This window comes from Aedes albopictus, chromosome 3 (genome assembly GCF_035046485.1).
Source record: "Aedes albopictus strain Foshan chromosome 3, AalbF5, whole genome shotgun sequence".
Taxonomy (NCBI): domain Eukaryota; kingdom Metazoa; phylum Arthropoda; class Insecta; order Diptera; family Culicidae; genus Aedes; species Aedes albopictus.
Window position 1 is genome coordinate 123,610,584 of NC_085138.1, and position 18,043 is coordinate 123,628,626.

Sequence of the window (18,043 nt, forward strand, 5' to 3'; positions counted from 1 at the left end):
CTTTTGGTTGCTTGGGTACTCTACAACTTTGCCGAAGACACTACGGTGTTTAAATTGCGTATTTCGAAGTTATTCAACAATTATAGTTAAAAAATCACGAAAAAAATACGATATTTTTACGACTTTACATATAAAAGTCATGTAATTTTATATTGTTTTAGGTGACTAAATAATTTAGCGATTACTCCTTTGTATAACGAACATTTTGTCCATACATCGTTTTTGTGTAGGAATTCGTTTTCATTGACTAATTATCAAAAGTATGTCACGTTGATACTAAAAATCGCACAGAGTTACCAGCACGAATTAAAACAAAGTTGCCCATGATTAAGACGTCATGCCATCGTATTCTAATGTCTATTGATTTAAGTATCAGAAATGGTGCGGATGGTAAGGCTCAAGCTTTCGGATCAGAAGGTCCCAGGTTTCAAGCTCAAATACATGATAAACTTTTTTTTTCTTTCTTTGTAGCAGTTAGGATGATGAATCTGCCATGACTTTTACACGCAATCTCCCAAAGAATAATGATCGGGATCTGCCAATTAAACCCATTTCAGGACTAGCTAGACATTTAGTTTATACTTGTTGACAATAAATCGTGTCGGGCGAAATATTGAGCATCTGTTTGATAATGACCAATTTAGCTAAAACAATTCAATACGATGATGGAACTGCTTCTGGATGCAACATTTTACAGACAACTGTGGGTGGAGCTTACTTCTTATCTATCTACCCACAAATCAGCACAACTACACGATGAAGGGAAACTTCATTCTTACTATGCACCTTGACACCGAAAGACCCATAGTTTGAGAAACGCTGAACTAAACTACTCCGGACACCATAGCTTCAGGTCTACACTTGTGATAATCCACTACGTTGAGTAGCGTTACATAATCAACTGTATTTACCAAAGTAGTTCGAGGAACAACAAGTGTAGTTATATATTTTTGATAAAAAAAAACAACCACTGTAACAAGAGGTGACGTTAAACAACCAAATAAATAGGATTCATGGACTTTCAAGTGTTACTCCATGATAGTTTTGTGATAATTTAGGTCATCCTATCTTTCATGGAGTGCACAACTTAATATCAACACTTACAATGCTAGACTGCTACACTGAATAATAATGATACATAATGGACCATACTTACTAATACTTTTCGAAGCCTAGTAGGCATTGTTCTGTATCTTTGAAATATTAAAGATTGTTCAAATTTTTATGGAACTATTTTTTTTGTAATCAAATACATGAATCAGATACCATGTTATGTAACTCAAAACAGCAAAAAAGATATTATTACGACGGCTGTTAGACTCCATGTAATATATTGTAGGACAATGTGTGCAATTCTGAATATCCTGAAGCTCTATTATTATGTTCTGTAAGCTCCAGTAAGTATAATAGATTACGCAACATAACTCTATATAGCCGAAACAGAAACATCAATTGCTGTGGATGCTAGATTTTAAACATCGTAATAGTTTGGATGACCCCAGCTGATCCGATGATGTCTATTGATCATTCACAAGATTTACTGGACATGATAGATTACACATCGTAGGTAAAAGTTACTTTTACACTCGTAGACTTTAGGATCTGAACTCAAGAACAGTTTGGATGACCTAGGATATCCCGACTGATCTGATACTGTCTATAAAACTTTCCGAAGACTTTCTGGACATGATAGACTACAAAGCGTAGCTTTGTATAATGAAAGAAGTTACCGTTACATCCTTAGACTTTAGGATTTAAACTCAAGAACAGTTTGGATGGCCTAGAATATTCCGACTGGCTGCAGTTATGTGTCAGTTATTCGCTCCTGGTAGTGGGGCAACGGCAACGAAAACTTCAAGCGTTGCCGTGGGAGTTAAATAGAACGCTCCAGAAATCTCCATTTGGTACATCCTTTTGGAAGATGGCCTAATTTTAATTGGATCATTCTCACTTCGCCCTTTTGCCACCACACAAGACATCCATACGCCAATATTAGCTGAACAACAGATATGTAAATCCATTTGATATGCTTGGGTTTTAGACCCCAAGTTGTACCTAAGGTTCGGCGGCATTGCCCGAAGGCCATTCATGCTTTGTTGATTCTGAACTCAATGTGAGGTGTCCAGGAAAGCTTCGAATCAAGAATTACTCCAATGTACTTTACCTGTTGTGCCATACTTAGAATCAATCACAAGCAGTAGGCTGTGACTTTCCTCTGTAATTTGAATTCAGAACAAGGGGGAGTCGCTGAGCACATCTTTACTTGCGCCAATTATATTCAGTGTGCCACCGGGTATTGAATTATGCTTCAGTGTGCCCCGAAGTGCCACTGCTTGATGATTCAGATTTTGCTTGGCAACTACCAAGACAACCAACTGTTTGTTTTCATTTTGCAGGTCAAATGCACATGGTTGCCTAGTTTTTTCACCCAAACTCAAGTGTCAAAATTGTGCCTCAGAGTGCCTCGGTGTGGCACACAGCGTGTGAGACGGTGTGCTTGGCACCTCTTGGCACAATGTTCCAAGCGACTAGCCCCTTGATTCAGAATAAATTTTGCGTTTGGAAGTGTACGACGTGTTATTGAATCAGTGTCTCGATTATCATCCGAATCGGTAATTATTCCAATCACGAATCTTCCCAATAATCTGGATCTGGATTATCACACCTGTTCAATAGACATGTTTACTTTTTCTTGACCTACCCGTGTCACATCAAATTATCAATCCACATGCAAAAACAAGGCTTCAGTCCAAAATTGAGCCAAATTGATAAAGGTTTAGAGGTGTATCAAATCGATTTTGTGTTTTTTCGAGCATTTTCACGAAAATGTACTTCAATATCCAGAAAATTGCACCAAAAAGGTACTGAAAATACCGTTAAAATATAGTTAGAACAATACTGTACAACTTTGCCGAAGACACTACGGTGTTTAAATTGCGTATTTCAAAGTTATTCAACAATTTTCGTTAAAAAATCACCAAAAAATACAATATTTTTACGATTTTTCATGTAAAAGTCATGTAATTTTACATTGTTTTAGGTGACTAATTTTATGAGCTATTGCTCCTATGTGTTACAAAAATTTCGTCCATACATCATTTTAGTGTAGAAATTCGTTTTTATTGACTAATTATCAAAAGTTCGTCACGTTGATACTAAAAATTGTACAGAGTTGCCAGCATAAAATAAAACAAAATTACCCATGATTTAAACGTCATTACACTTCTTTGTCTCATCTGCATCAGTTTAAATTTGGTGCAGTTGGTTGAGCATGAGATTGTGGATTCGAAGATTCAAGGTTCGAGTCCTGGAATAGCATTTTTTTGCGTCTCGATCCTGCTATAAGTTGATGAAACTACGCACTGCATCTCATTGCAATTTGGCATCATTGCATTGTTTCGGAACCGTAGAGTAGAATAAGAGTCGTTTACTCCAAAAATTGTGACAATATGTTGGGTTTTTATCAAAAAATACTAATTTGCGATGGTTCTTCCAGCGCATGAATAGGAATTGCAATAAATTCGAATTCGGTATTTTATTTTGGATTGTAACTATGTATTTTTGAAGATTTAGAAAAGAACACTATTTTACACATAGTGAGGCAATAGTTCGAATTGTGGGGCAAGAGACCGAGTCATTTGCCATGTTCAGGTAAAAAAACTAAAATTCTGCAAAATGTACATATTATCTCTAAGAATGATGGAAATTGATGAGATCAACTGATGATGAGATCAACTGATCAAAGTTGTAAAAAATTGCCGTTTTATCTGAATTTGGCAAAAAAAAACTACTAATTTTTGGTGTGGTGAATGTGACCCTAATTTGGGTGAAATCCAGTTCGAACATTGAAGTGTTTTCAACATTCAACAACAAACACAATTAAAATAAAGTACCGTATTCAGCTGTTCTGTTTTCGGTAAAAGTTCAGATTACCGAATGTTCAGCAAAAAATTACCGGTATTCCGCAAAAAATTACCGAACGTTCGGTAAAAAATAACTGTACTTCGGTAAAACTGTGCTGAACTTCGAAGAACGGTAATCCGAACTTTTACCGAAAATGGAACAGCCGAACAAGGGACTAAAATAAATGTGTAGGTTTTAGTTATTCCTGATACTAAAGTGTCAAAAGATTGATACTACGGTTAGCAAAATCAGGCAAACAAAAGATTCGAACTTTTTCCCCAGTCAGTGATGGGGCAAGACTTCGATATAAACGCAAACTTACGAAGCGTGCTGTAACTCAAAACTGAAAAGACATTTGGCGTAACTATGTTCAGCTAAGTTTTAGCTCATGGATTGTAGAATCACCACACGGTATTCATTTATTTTGAACTGCTTCGGTTTTTTTTTTGAAAACAATTGAATTTTCAACAAGGGGCGAACTTTTGCCCCACCTTACTCTATGAGGGTTCAAATTCTGTATTTTTTTCTATTTTTTACATTTTTTTTTTTTTTGAAAATATGTCGCCAAATTTTATAACAATGAAAAGTGGGTCGCAAGCTGGAAAAGTTTGAGAAACCCTGGTTTAGTTTATCTGGAATATCTCAAAAGCATCTTGACATGACTCATGAAATGCCAGGAGGAGTACATATTAAAGTTGGATGTGTAATGTTACAGTTTATTGTGAAAACTACTACTGTTACTGTCAAGAGCCAAACTTCAGGACAGTTTGGACGACCATAAATGTCCTAAAGGTTTGTAATAATATCTAGCGGACTTCAAGTTGGTCCGCGATTGATTATAATTATGCATCGTTACTTAGTATATCAGATATGGCTGATGTTACGAGTGTAGACCTGAAGATCTGGTAAGTAGTTTGGCTGATTTTAAATATCCAAACAGTGTCTCTAAATGACATTTGAGATTTCAAGAGCTTCACGGTTCCCATCAGATTATGCAATGCTATTATTGATAGCGAAAACACATGAAGTTTTTCTTGTAGATTTATAGAACAGTTAGAGCAACCGTGAATGTCCAAAAGATTTAAAATAATATCTAGTAGACTTCAGATTGGTCCAATGAACGTGTTTGGTTATGAACCGTTACTCAGTATAACAGATATGGCTACTGTTACAAGTGTAGTTCTGAAGTTCTGATTTCCAAGATAGTTTGGCTGACCTGGGATATCCCTATAGCGTCTACAAAAGACAATAAATATTTCAATAGCTTTACGAATCCCAGTAGATTATGCACATGGTGTTCTAGGTTGTCATCAAAGTCTCAAATCCATTTTTCCTGAATAGAGGACTCAATTTGCAACAACTTTGCCAAAGACAGTGTTCTGTTTCATTAACTGTGTGAAATTATATAGCCGTTTCTATGCTGGGGTCATATATGACCCTTTCGGCTCCAAAGGGTTGAGAAACTGTTGTTCAACTAGTTATATTTCTTGGGGTATACACTAGATACGACAATTGTATACATGACATGACATAAGCTTTAAACACATCTACATTGTTTTTATAAGATTTTAGATACATAGACTGTCCAATGATTTCCCTAGCAATACAAAAATATGAGACAAGATTTCCAAATATTAACTCGAAATATAGGCATTGACTGCTAACTTTTGTCAATAACTGTATCATCCAGTAAATACATATAGAGATATAGAGATGAGCCGAATCATCAAACGCATCTGCGTTGAATTTGAAAGAAATTTATTTGTTCTTTTGTCTTGCATCGCTCACGGTTATTTAACATCGAAGCTGATAGCAATATAAGAATAGTGTTCCAGTACCTATCAGCAGTCAGTTTGTGTGCGGTTTGGCATCCATAAAGATGGCTTTCTTGGTGGAGAAATTTTGTGCCGTTATCATCTTGCTGGTGTTGCTTTCCATTCGTCCTGCTAGGCCGCTGGAACTATTTCCGAAAAATGTACTGGACAAGGCCAAGGACATCACTAAAGCGAATGTGCGAATCGGCGAGCGAATGGTTTCCAATGTTCCGATGCTTTTGCCCAGCGTGAAGGAAATTCGTGAATTTGGAAAGCAATCACTTCTGGGATATCCCTTCGAAGCCGTAGCTTTCGGAATACATAGCTTTTGTTCGGCCGCCGTGGCATCCAACGGGACGGAACCTTTCTTCGAACCAGATCTAAGCCTAATGAACTACGTTCTGATGACGGAAGCCGGTAATTTTTCGTACCCGTTGGACAAAGCTCAAGACTTGTGGGAAAGTTCGGAGTTCTCAAAGGATCTGGACACAGTGATTGTAGTCACGGGCTGGTTGACCTCCATCAATGAAACAAACGATGCGGTTACTGAATTGTACAAAGCGTATAACGCGAGAGGAGCCCACAATTTTATCGTACTTGACACGGCTGCTCAGCTAACAACGTTGTACACTTGGTCATCGTTCAGCACCAACGCTCTTGGGACCGCACTGGGTGACGGTTTGGCTAAGCTGATAAACTATGTTCCGGTGAAGTCTATTCACGTGATCGGACACAGTTTGGGCGCACATATTAGTGGTGCGGCTGGACGGCGGTTCCAGGTGCTTACCGGAAACGACTTGCCTCGAATCACAGGTCTGGATCCCGCGAACCCATGCTTCAACGAAGGTGAATCCTTGTCAGGTCTGAGCCGTGGAGACGCAAGCTGGGTGGATGTCATACATAGCAACGTGAGAGTGCTGGGTAAACGTGACCCGATCGGCGATATAGATTTCTATCCTAACGGGTATGTCTGCATAACACCTTATCTTCTTTAAATGTTAGCCTTTCAAAAATGCACATGTTCCGTTACAGACTGAATTCCGTCCAACCAGGATGCCTCACCGTGGTCTGTTCGCACAGCCGTGCATGGGAATACTACGCAGAAAGTGTCTATCCGGAAAATGAGAACAACTTTGTCGGCGTCAAATGTAACAGTTTGTCGGCCGTCATCGATGGATTATGCAACTCGATGACCGCAACCATGGGCTACAATGTAAGCCACAAACGGAAGGGTAGCTTTTTCCTAAGGGTTCACTCAAAATCGCCTTATGGCAGAAAGCAGGACTATTGAGAGTGGCGCTATGGAATGGCAAGAGGTGATCCATTGGATTTCATTCATTTTTTTTAAAGATAAATGACCAACAGATTTAAGTATGTATTAATATTTTATTTTTGTATGATTAATGTTTTCCAAATAAAGACTGTTTCGAAGAAATTGATTCAATCGAGCACAAACTGTACCAGTAGAGCAGTGGTCACCAAACTGCGGCCCGCGGGCCGCATGCGGCCCTCGACCAGATTTTATGCGGCCCGCGAACTGATTTTCAAATGTATAAGAAAGCGGCCCACTCAAAGATTCCATATGAAAATCATAAATTTCATCATTTTTTAAAACTTTTTTGAGGATGAATTTTGTCAAGGAGGTGAACCAGCCTATGGCTGAAAGCCTCACTAATAAAGAAATGATAATAATAATAATTTTGTCAATATCACGGAGAACTTTTTAAAATAAGTAAGATATTTGGAAGTTTTCCAAACTGTAAAAGGCAACTTTTTCGAATTTTGTTTCGAAAATATTCGAATGTTGTTAAGAACGATGAAAATCTGCCGTAAATTTTGGTCTCGTTATTAGTAATCTGTTTAATTTCACGAAAATTAACTTAACATAATTTCCATAATGTTTCTACTTTATATTCACCACTTCTGCCAGGAAACTATTCCAAAAAATTTACAGACTTTTTGCCTATAATTTCTTTGGGAAACACTTCCTGCCCAAACTTTTGGAATTTCGCTAAAAAAAATCAGGGATTGGGCAAGATACTCTTTATTCTCCTAGTAATACTTTTGTTGGGAATTCCTCTTAAAATATCTATTCTAAATCAGCTACAAATACTTGTTTACATTGCTCAGAAAATCATGTCTGCAAGTTTTTCTTCATTGGCTTCTTAATTTCTCAAAATCCACGAGAAGTCCCAAAAAAACTCACAGTTCCAAGGAAATCCTTAAGCTGCAGTAAGAAACTCAATTCGAAAATTAGTCATAACTGGATCCAGAGGTTTTACAAGAAATAAGTCCGTGATCGTGTCTAGGACTTTCATAATTCTGCACTTATAATCTGCGCTATAAGTACGCTGTAAGTTTATCCACAATATTCTTAAAAAGGTCCATATTATTCTACCCAGCGTCGCTACTGCTTATTTTTTGTGACTTTAAGTAGCTTGTCTGAAATAATTTGCTCAACATTATTAATACCAAAATCTGCAAAACCATAATGTTACGGTCTTGAAAACTCTGTTTTAAATACCCTACGATTTTCAGGATTTTTCAAAGTAAAATAAAATTTCCTGATAATTCCAGGTTGTCCAGTTCTTTGCTCTTGTTCAATGTTAAAAAAAACGTTTTTAATTGTAAATTTTAACTAAAGCTAATTCTTTACACTCTCAAAAAAATCAAACCAATGTATTTTTTGTTGAATCTTGAAAATTGTTGAAAATAAAGTCTTGAATGACTTGCGGCCCGCAGTCTCTTTTCAAAATTCAATTTTGGCCCGCAAAAACAGTTAGGCTGAGGATCACTGCAGTAGAGGTACTTGGGTAGTATACATTAAACCGATATTAAAGTTAGTAGACAGATTCGATTCCATAGTCGTTTTCTGTAACTATATAATATCGACAAGTGATGGTAATCAGCAGTACCTCCTCCGCACATAAGAATAGCCGAAAGCAAACCTGGCGACACCCGAGTAGTGACACTTGATCCCAGATACGCATCACGTCCTGGTCGATGGGCGACTTTTTTCGGACATCTTGGATGTGAGGCCCAATCAAGTTCCGAACGTTAACTCGGATCATTTTTTCATAGTCGAAAAAATTCCGGCACGAGTTCCTGTAACAACTGAACCACGCGTTCCATACTGTTATGTGTTCTGTTCAACCGACTTAGACTTCTTTGGGAGTCCTTCGTCGACGAATACCAGGCTGGTTTATCGTGAGAACTGAGTAACGACGGATCAAACGTTGAACCTGCGGATGAACCAAGACAAATTTCGGGAGTATAACTTGCAGACTCACCATCTGTTCTTGATTGAAAAACAGCATACGATTTAATAAAAGTAAATGAGCTTTAGCAGATAATATCAAAATATGGTTTTCCAACGAAACAAATTAGGCTGATACGAACAACACTGGATGGTTCAAAATCAAGAGTTCGGATCACAGACGATGTGTCTGTCTCGTTCGTGACCTTGGATGGATTGAAGCAGGATAGCAAATTTACTGTTCATAACATTGCACTCGAAGGAGCGATTAGGTCATTTTCAGGATTCACAATTTCACATGCATGGGAAGAATATAGGGTGGGGCGGGGCAAGACACCCGTAACCATTGAGAGACTAGCGCGCACCAGTGAGACACTAATGCTCTGACGGGTGAAGCACAAGCAATGCGACCGGGTGGGAGACTACCGAGTGCTACGATAAGTGGAAAAGTTTTTTTTAACTACCGAGTCATTAGAAAAATGTATGAAACACTTGAAGTGGCTCATTCAAATGTTGCATGAAAGTGTATCATTGAAACAAAATTGTACGCCCCTGACTAATACTACTACCTACTACTACTACTACTACTACTACTACTACTACTACTACTACTACTACTACTACTACTACTACTACTACTACTACTACTACTACTACTACTACTACTACTACTACTACTACTACTACTACTACTACTACTACTACTACTACTACTACTACTACTACTACTACTACTACTACTACTACTACTACTACTACTACTACTACTACTACTACTACTACTACTACTACTACTACTACTACTACTACTACTACTACTACTACTACTACTACTACTACTACTACTACTACTACTACTACTACTACTACTACTACTACTACTACTACTACTACTACTACTACTACTACTACTACTACTACTACTACTACTACTACTACTACTACTACTACTACTACTACTACTACTACTACTACTACTACTACTACTACTACTACTACTACTACTACTACTACTACTACTACTACTACTACTACTACTACTACTACTACTACTACTACTACTACTACTACTACTACTACTACTACTACTACTACTACTACTACTACTACTACTACTACTACTACTACTACTACTACTACTACTACTACTACTACTACTACTACTACTACTACTACTACTACTACTACTACTACTACTACTACTACTACTACTACTACTACTACTACTACTACTACTACTACTACTACTACTACTACTACTACTACTACTACTACTACTACTACTACTACTACTACTACTACTACTACTACTACTACTACTACTACTACTACTACTACTACTACTACTACTACTACTACTACTACTACTACTACTACTACTACTACTACTACTACTACTACTACTACTACTACTACTACTACTACTACTACTACTACTACTACTACTACTACTACTACTACTACTACTACTACTACTACTACTACTACTACTACTACTACTACTACTACTACTACTACTACTACTACTACTACTACTACTACTACTACTACTACTACTACTACTACTACTACTACTACTACTACTACTACTACTACTACTACTACTACTACTACTACTACTACTACTACTACTACTACTACTACTACTACTACTACTACTACTACTACTACTACTACTACTACTACTACTACTACTACTACTACTACTACTACTACTACTACTACTACTACTACTACTACTACTACTACTACTACTACTACTACTACTACTACTACTACTACTACTACTACTACTACTACTACTACTACTACTACTACTACTACTACTACTACTACTACTACTACTACTACTACTACTACTACTACTACTACTACTACTACTACTACTACTACTACTACTACTACTACTACTACTACTACTACTACTACTACTACTACTACTACTACTACTACTACTACTACTACTACTACTACTACTACTACTACTACTACTACTACTACTACTACTACTACTACTACTACTACTACTACTACTACTACTACTACTACTACTACTACTACTACTACTACTACTACTACTACTACTACTACTACTACTACTACTACTACTACTACTACTACTACTACTACTACTACTACTACTACTACTACTACTACTACTACTACTACTACTACTACTACTACTACTACTACTACTACTACTACTACTACTACTACTACTACTACTACTACTACTACTACTACTACTACTACTACTACTACTACTACTACTACTACTACTACTACTACTACTACTACTACTACTACTACTACTACTACTACTACTACTACTACTACTACTACTACTACTACTACTACTACTACTACTACTACTACTACTACTACTACTACTACTACTACTACTACTACTACTACTACTACTACTACTACTACTACTACTACTACTACTACTACTACTACTACTACTACTACTACTACTACTACTACTACTACTACTACTACTACTACTACTACTACTACTACTACTACTACTACTACTACTACTACTACTACTACTACTACTACTACTACTACTACTACTACTACTACTACTACTACTACTACTACTACTACTACTACTACTACTACTACTACTACTACTACTACTACTACTACTACTACTACTACTACTACTACTACTACTACTACTACTACTACTACTACTACTACTACTACTACTACTACTACTACTACTACTACTACTACTTGAAAATCGATGTTTTCACTAAAAAATTATCATAATTGTATGTTATAATTTTGAGCGTTCATTCCGCTTGATTGAAGTCGTTTATAAGATAGTCTTGTAATAAAAAATAAATATTTTTTGAATGCTCCAAAAATACGTCCAAAATTGAAGGTGACCCATCTTGCCCCGCGGCCGTTTATATGGAGATTATATGGAATGTGTGGTGACCTGTTAATGAAACATCTAGATACCTTGGCACTTGGGTTGATATTGGCATCGAATGGGTAATTCGGACTTGAGTGTGTTGCATCAGTTGCATCAGTCAGTGATTGAGCGGGAGGAATAGCAAGCGGGAGAGTTACGACAGGTGAGCCAAAGACTGGTTCCCGAATCGAATCCGGAGGTTCCCGATAGAATTCGGAGTATCTAGAATTCGCGGTCACAGAGATCCCCACAGTGGCGACAGGGATGGGATTGTTGTGGCTGTTTATTGTGTAACTATCCATTTAACAGTGGCTTGTGAAGTTTCTGGTGGAAGAGGGTGATTGGGTTGTTGTGAAAGTGAAAGTGGAAAATGGCTGTCCTAAAGGAAATATCGGAAGGCAATGTATCCGCCGCAGTGCGGAAGGTATTTAAGGTTATTTGTGATATCAGGTTGTGCGATTGTTGTTGATCTGAGAAAGGGAGTGTTTGAAGTTGACAATTCAAATAAAAATGCCCTCGGAGAGCGTGGTCCCGGAGACCGAATTACCGAAACGGCTGGTGCAAGGCACGGCGGAGCTCCCGGAGAGCGTAACAAGAAAAGTGGTCCCGGAGACCGAAATGACTGAAACGGCTAGTGCGAGGCACAGCGCAGCGCAGCTCCCGGAGAGCGTCCCCAATGAAGAGGCGAATCGATTTTTTTGGAAATTGGATAAAACGACACAGAGCCTGGCGAGGGTTGGAGTGGAGTCGTTTACATTTGGAGGTGAAACAAATACAGCTTTTGGTAATGCAATGGCAAGCGCAAGCGTGATTGCATTTCACCAGAGTTGACGCCATCGACATTTTTGAGACAAAGATATCTGAGTCTTACAATGGAGAGGAAGTAAACCCGATGATGAATACTGGCCCCTTGACTGGCCCATTTGTTACTATCATAAATATGTATAGGGTGTGAATGAACGTCTCCCTGTTCATATGTGTTTGGGATTAGCACCAGAAATAAGCTGATGTTACTACATACAGCTAATGCCGAAAGGAGTAGGTTGGCTAAGAAGAACACAAACAAGAACACAAAAAAATACTGGACTGTAGACAGTGACTCGTCTGTTTGTTTATGGTTAATCTATAGGACCAAAAGAGTTGTAAATATGTACAAGGCGTTTGTGAAATGGTATAAACATAGTATTTTCGTCAAGGATTTTGCCATGGAAAGGCACACAGAGAAATCTTTCGTTTCATAATTGAGATGAAATGGGTGCGAAGTTGTGACTGAAGTCGTTCTAAATTCTTTAGGAACAAAAGATGTATGGGGAAAACATGAAATCCGTATGGCAAGACGGTCAATTGAAATTTGTAGAAAAAAAAAACAAATGGGTTATCTGAGAGAGTATATACCTATATATACATGGATAAGTCTCCAGTTAGCTAGGTGGTAACTCAGGATTGCCAAACCAGAGATGGTGGGTTCGATTTCCATTCCGGTTGGGAATATTACCTCAACTTCCTGAGCATAGTGTATCATTGTGTTTGCTTCATAATATACAAATTCTTATCATGACAGGCAAAGAAGCTCTTTAGTCAAAAAACTGTGGAAGTGCTCATAGAGCACTATGCTGAAAAAAGGCAGACCAAGTTCCAGTTGGAACGTCAGGCCGGAAAAAAGAGGAGGAGGTCTACATGTCTGAGCTAAAAGGAGAGATTGATAAATCAGAGGCTATTTGTAGAGAGCAATAACAGGAACACCATTTTGTCCTGTAAAAAAATAAAATAAACTAATGGAGATGTGTAAGTAAATGCAGCAAGATTGTAGCTTGATAGAAGAACAGTGAGTTCTCTGTACACAGAACCTAGGGCCAAGACACTGTGAAATCCGGAGCAACTCTGAGCAATCCTGAGTAACTCATTCTGTGCGAATCCATTCAGAAACGTCTCTACGAAGCGGGAAATCGGACAAGACTGCTCGATTTTTCACTGGTATCAGGCAACACTACGGGAAAACCAGAGTGATCCAGAGCTATCCAGAGCAATTCTGAGCAACACTTCGATAACAAAGTTACTCTCGTTGTATCTGTCTTGCCACTAGCACAGAACTGTGAGTCGGAAGGAAAATATGATGATGTTACGACGTTGGTCAGATAATGCAGTGTGTGATGCAAGAAACACATAATAATACCAGATAGTACCCTCGTTCTTAACCCAAGAAACAGAACTAGTTGAATAACAATTTCTTAAACTAAAGTTTGTTTAAGAGTGGTTTATTGCACTCTTGTACTGCAAAAATGTTTGTTGGGAAGGTACCCAAGCAACACGACTTGTTGCTAATCCAGTAACAGCAACCTTAGTGCAATTTATTCACTGTCCGTATTACGGACGACAGAACACAATTGCTTCTTCTTTGAAACCCAAAAAGCGCAGATTCTGAATTCTTATGCATCATAAACGAGGAGGAATGATAAAAAAAGTTGGGAAAAAATTTTGTCCAGACTTGAACCATGGACACCAGGAGTATTATCTACTCACCTTACATACTACACCAAACGCTCTGTGAGAGAATCGATGCTCAACACACTATAAAAACTACTGAAGTTACTTGTTACTTTATTGCACCTTCTTTGTCACAAGTTAGAGAACTGTCAAAATGAAAAGACGCTCAAGTTTTCTGTAACGCATATGGAACCTAATCTGAACAAACAAACCAGAGTTAGATGTTTCAGGCATGTTACATAACACATTTAATGTAAGCTGACTGTATTATCACTTGCGAGCAATATGTAAGCTCCGCCTCCACAGATCGATGTCAAAGACGTGGTAATTTGTGATTTCTATGAAACAAAGCCACAACTTAACAGATTTCGGAGTTTAAATGCAACTCAACTGACAAGATGGAAGTTTCGTGTGCTTCTAGTGCAACTTATTTAGACCAAAGCATAGAAAGCCTCAATCTGCATGATGTTGCATGTGCTGCTTGGGTAGGTGATGTGAGCCGTAATGAAGAGAAATATATAATATACAAAACTGAAATTTGTGTTGGGAAAGCCATGAGGTAAGCATCGTGAGAAACTACGAGGAGATCAAAACGACAAAATATCAGCGTATAAGTGGGACGGAGAATGATAGAGGGGTTCTTGAAAAGTTCTGAATACATTCAGATTTGTTCAGAATTAAAATAATGAGTCTCTTAAGAATGTGATACATTCTGTCAGAGATTGGACTTCGGGCTTCATTTAAACTTGTTTTGAGTTTCGGAAGTGAAACATTTGTTTCGGAGAAAAAAGGAGATGTGGTGACCTGTAAATGAAACATCTAGATACCTTGGCACTTGGGTTGATATTGGCATCGAATGGGTAATTCGGACTTGAGTGTGTTGCATCAGTTGCATCAGTCAGTGATTGAGCGGGAGGAATAGCAAGCGGGAGAGTTACGACAGGTGAGCCAAAGACTGGTTCCCGAATCGAATCCGGAGGTTCCCGATAGAATTCGGAGTATCTAGAATTCGCGGTCACAGAGATCCCCACAGAATGTATCGCATAAGAAAAATGGCTAGAAACCATTTTATTTTTGATTTCCAATGAGAGGGAATATTTTTTCAATCAATGCCCCAAACTTTTGTATATTCATGCTGGTCATCTAACAAAATTATTAACATAATCAAAACATGAGTAATGCGCCCGAAAATGGCACTGACCCATCTTGCCCCGCGACCCATCTTGCCCCGCCCCACCCTATCCTCTAAAAAAATGAAGAATAATGAAGATCACAGATTCCTCTAGGAGTGCCGCCTGGAAGTTCTCTAGAAGTTCTTCCGGGAATTCTTCTAGCATTTCCACTAGATATGCCTCTAGGAGTTCCTCCGGTAATTTCCGGTAAAAACGAGAATTCCCCTAAAAGCTTCTCCGGGAATTCCTCTAGAAGCGTCCCTCCGAGAATTTCTCCTAGAACACCATGCATCTCAGAGTTCCTCCGGGAATTCCACAATGTGTTCCCTCGGGAATTTCTTTACGAGTTTTTCCAGGAATTCTTCTAAAAGTTCCTGTGGGAGTTCGCTCCTCAAATTTATACTGATACATACTCTAATGATTCCGCTGAGAATTCTGCACGAGTGCCACTGGGAGTTCCTCCAAAAATTCCTCCAGCAATTCTACTGATAATTGATGAAGTAGTTGCATTGGAAATTCCTCTAGAAATTTCACTGGGAATTATGTTTGGAAAATCTACAGAAGGGAGGAAGTTTTTCCAGCAGCTATAGGGATTCCTCTATCAGTTGCGTCGAAAATTTCTTCTAGAAGTCTCTCCGAAAAGTTTTCTAGAAGTTCCACCGGAAATTCCGGTAGCTTTATTCAACTATATCTCTAAGAGTTCCTCCGGAAATTCAACTCGGAGTTGAACAGGCAATTTTTCTAGGAGTTCCTCCGGGAATTGCTTAAGGGGTTACTCACGGAATTGCTTTAGGAGTCGCTCCGCGAATTTCTCCAGAACTTTCCTCGGAGTTTCTTGTAGGAGTCACTCCGGAAATTCCGCTACGTGTTCCACTGAAAATTCCTCTAAATATTCCTCCTGGAATTGATCTAAGAGTTCTCCCAAGATTTTCCCTAAGAGTTCTCCGATACCACCAGGAGTTTCTTCGGAATCCCTCAAAAAGTTCCTCCGGGAATTCTTCTGAGAATTTCTCTAAGAGCTCCTTCGAGAATACCTCTAGGAGATCTCCGGGAATTCCATCAAGAGTTCATCCGGTAATTCCTCTAGGAGTTCTACTAATGATTGATTTAACAGTACCACTGAGAATTCTCCCGGAAAACCGGGAGTTTTTTTTTTCGATAATTTCTCTAGGAGTTCCACTGAGAATTGCTCAAGGAGTTCTTCCAGGAATGCTGCAAGGAGTTCTTCCGGGAGTTCCTATAGTTCTCCTTAGAATTGATGAAAGAACAGTTCCACTGGGAATTCCTCTAGAAGTTTCACTGAGAATTCCTCTACGAGTTCCTCCGGGAATTCCTCTAGGAGTTTCTAGGAGCTTCTCTTGGAGTTCACCCGAGAATTTCTCCAGATGCTCTCCAGGATTTCCACCGGCAGTTCCTCCGGAAATTCCTCTTAAAGCTCCTCCGGGAATTCCTCTTAGAGTGCTGCCAGAAAATCTTTTAGAATTTCCACTGGGAAATCCGGGAGTTCAATTTTAAAATTTCTCTTAAATTTTCACTGGAATTTCTCCAAGAAATCCTCAGGTAATTCTTTTAGGAGTTCCTCCGAGAATTCTAATGAGAATTGCTCCGCGAGTTCCATTGGGAGTCCCTCTAGGAGCTCCACTGGGAATTCCTTTGCGAGTTCCTCCAAATTCACCTGGAGTTCTTCTGGGGATTCTCCTCGGAGTTCTACTGGGAATTTCTCCAGCAGATTCACCTATAACTTTTCGAGGAATCTATCAGAAAAACCGCAAGCTATTCCTTCAGGATTTCCCTGAATTTCATGCGGAAGTTCCATCCGAGGATTCTCTAGCAGCACTAAAAATTTCTCTGGAAATTCCTCCCGAGAGAACTCGAGCAGTTTCATCTGGATTTCACCAGAAATTACACCTAAGATTCCATCAAGAGTTCTATCAGCGATTTCTTCAAGGGTCCTGTACATGATTACTTCCGCAGTATCGCATAGAAGATCCACCTGAGATTTCTCAGACAATTTCAGCTGATATGTATTTCTTTAAGAATTCTGTATATCGAAGATCTATTCACCTGGTACTCCTTTAGCAATTGCCCTTGGGATTGCTCTATGAATACCATCTTGAGTGTGGGAATATTTAAAAAATAATATCGAAAAAGAAAGCGGAATAACAGAGAAATATTCAGAGCAACCTCTAGAGCAGGCTTTTTGGAGGAACTGCAGAAGAAATTCCCGAACAAACTATGAGTGTAATTTCTGGAAGAATCTTACAGAAAATTTTCGGTGGAACTTCGAAAGACACTTCAGAAGGAAGTTAGGAAACATTTCCGGGAAATAAGTTCTTAAAAAATCTGCGAAAGAAAATTCGAGAAAAACACCTGAAGATTTCCCAGGAAGATTATTGAAAGAAACTACTAGTTGAAGAGAGAGTTTCCGGAAGCAATTTTCAAAAGAGCCCTTGAAAATCAGATGGAACTGCGGAAACATACATAT

The 18,043-nt window shown here is 38.5% G+C and overlaps 1 protein-coding gene across 1 annotated transcript; it reads left to right on the top strand.

Annotated features, from left to right (window-relative positions):
* Window positions 1-5,705: 5,705 nt before the first annotated feature.
* On the top strand, window positions 5,706-7,137 carry LOC109622074 (vitellogenin-1). Its single transcript, XM_020076300.3, has 2 exons — window positions 5,706-6,681; window positions 6,750-7,137. Exons 1-2 carry the CDS (start codon window positions 5,783-5,785, stop codon window positions 7,006-7,008), a joined length of 1,158 nt encoding a protein of 385 aa, XP_019931859.3. The 5' UTR covers window positions 5,706-5,782; the 3' UTR covers window positions 7,009-7,137.
* The last annotated feature ends 10,906 nt before the right edge of the window (window positions 7,138-18,043 follow it).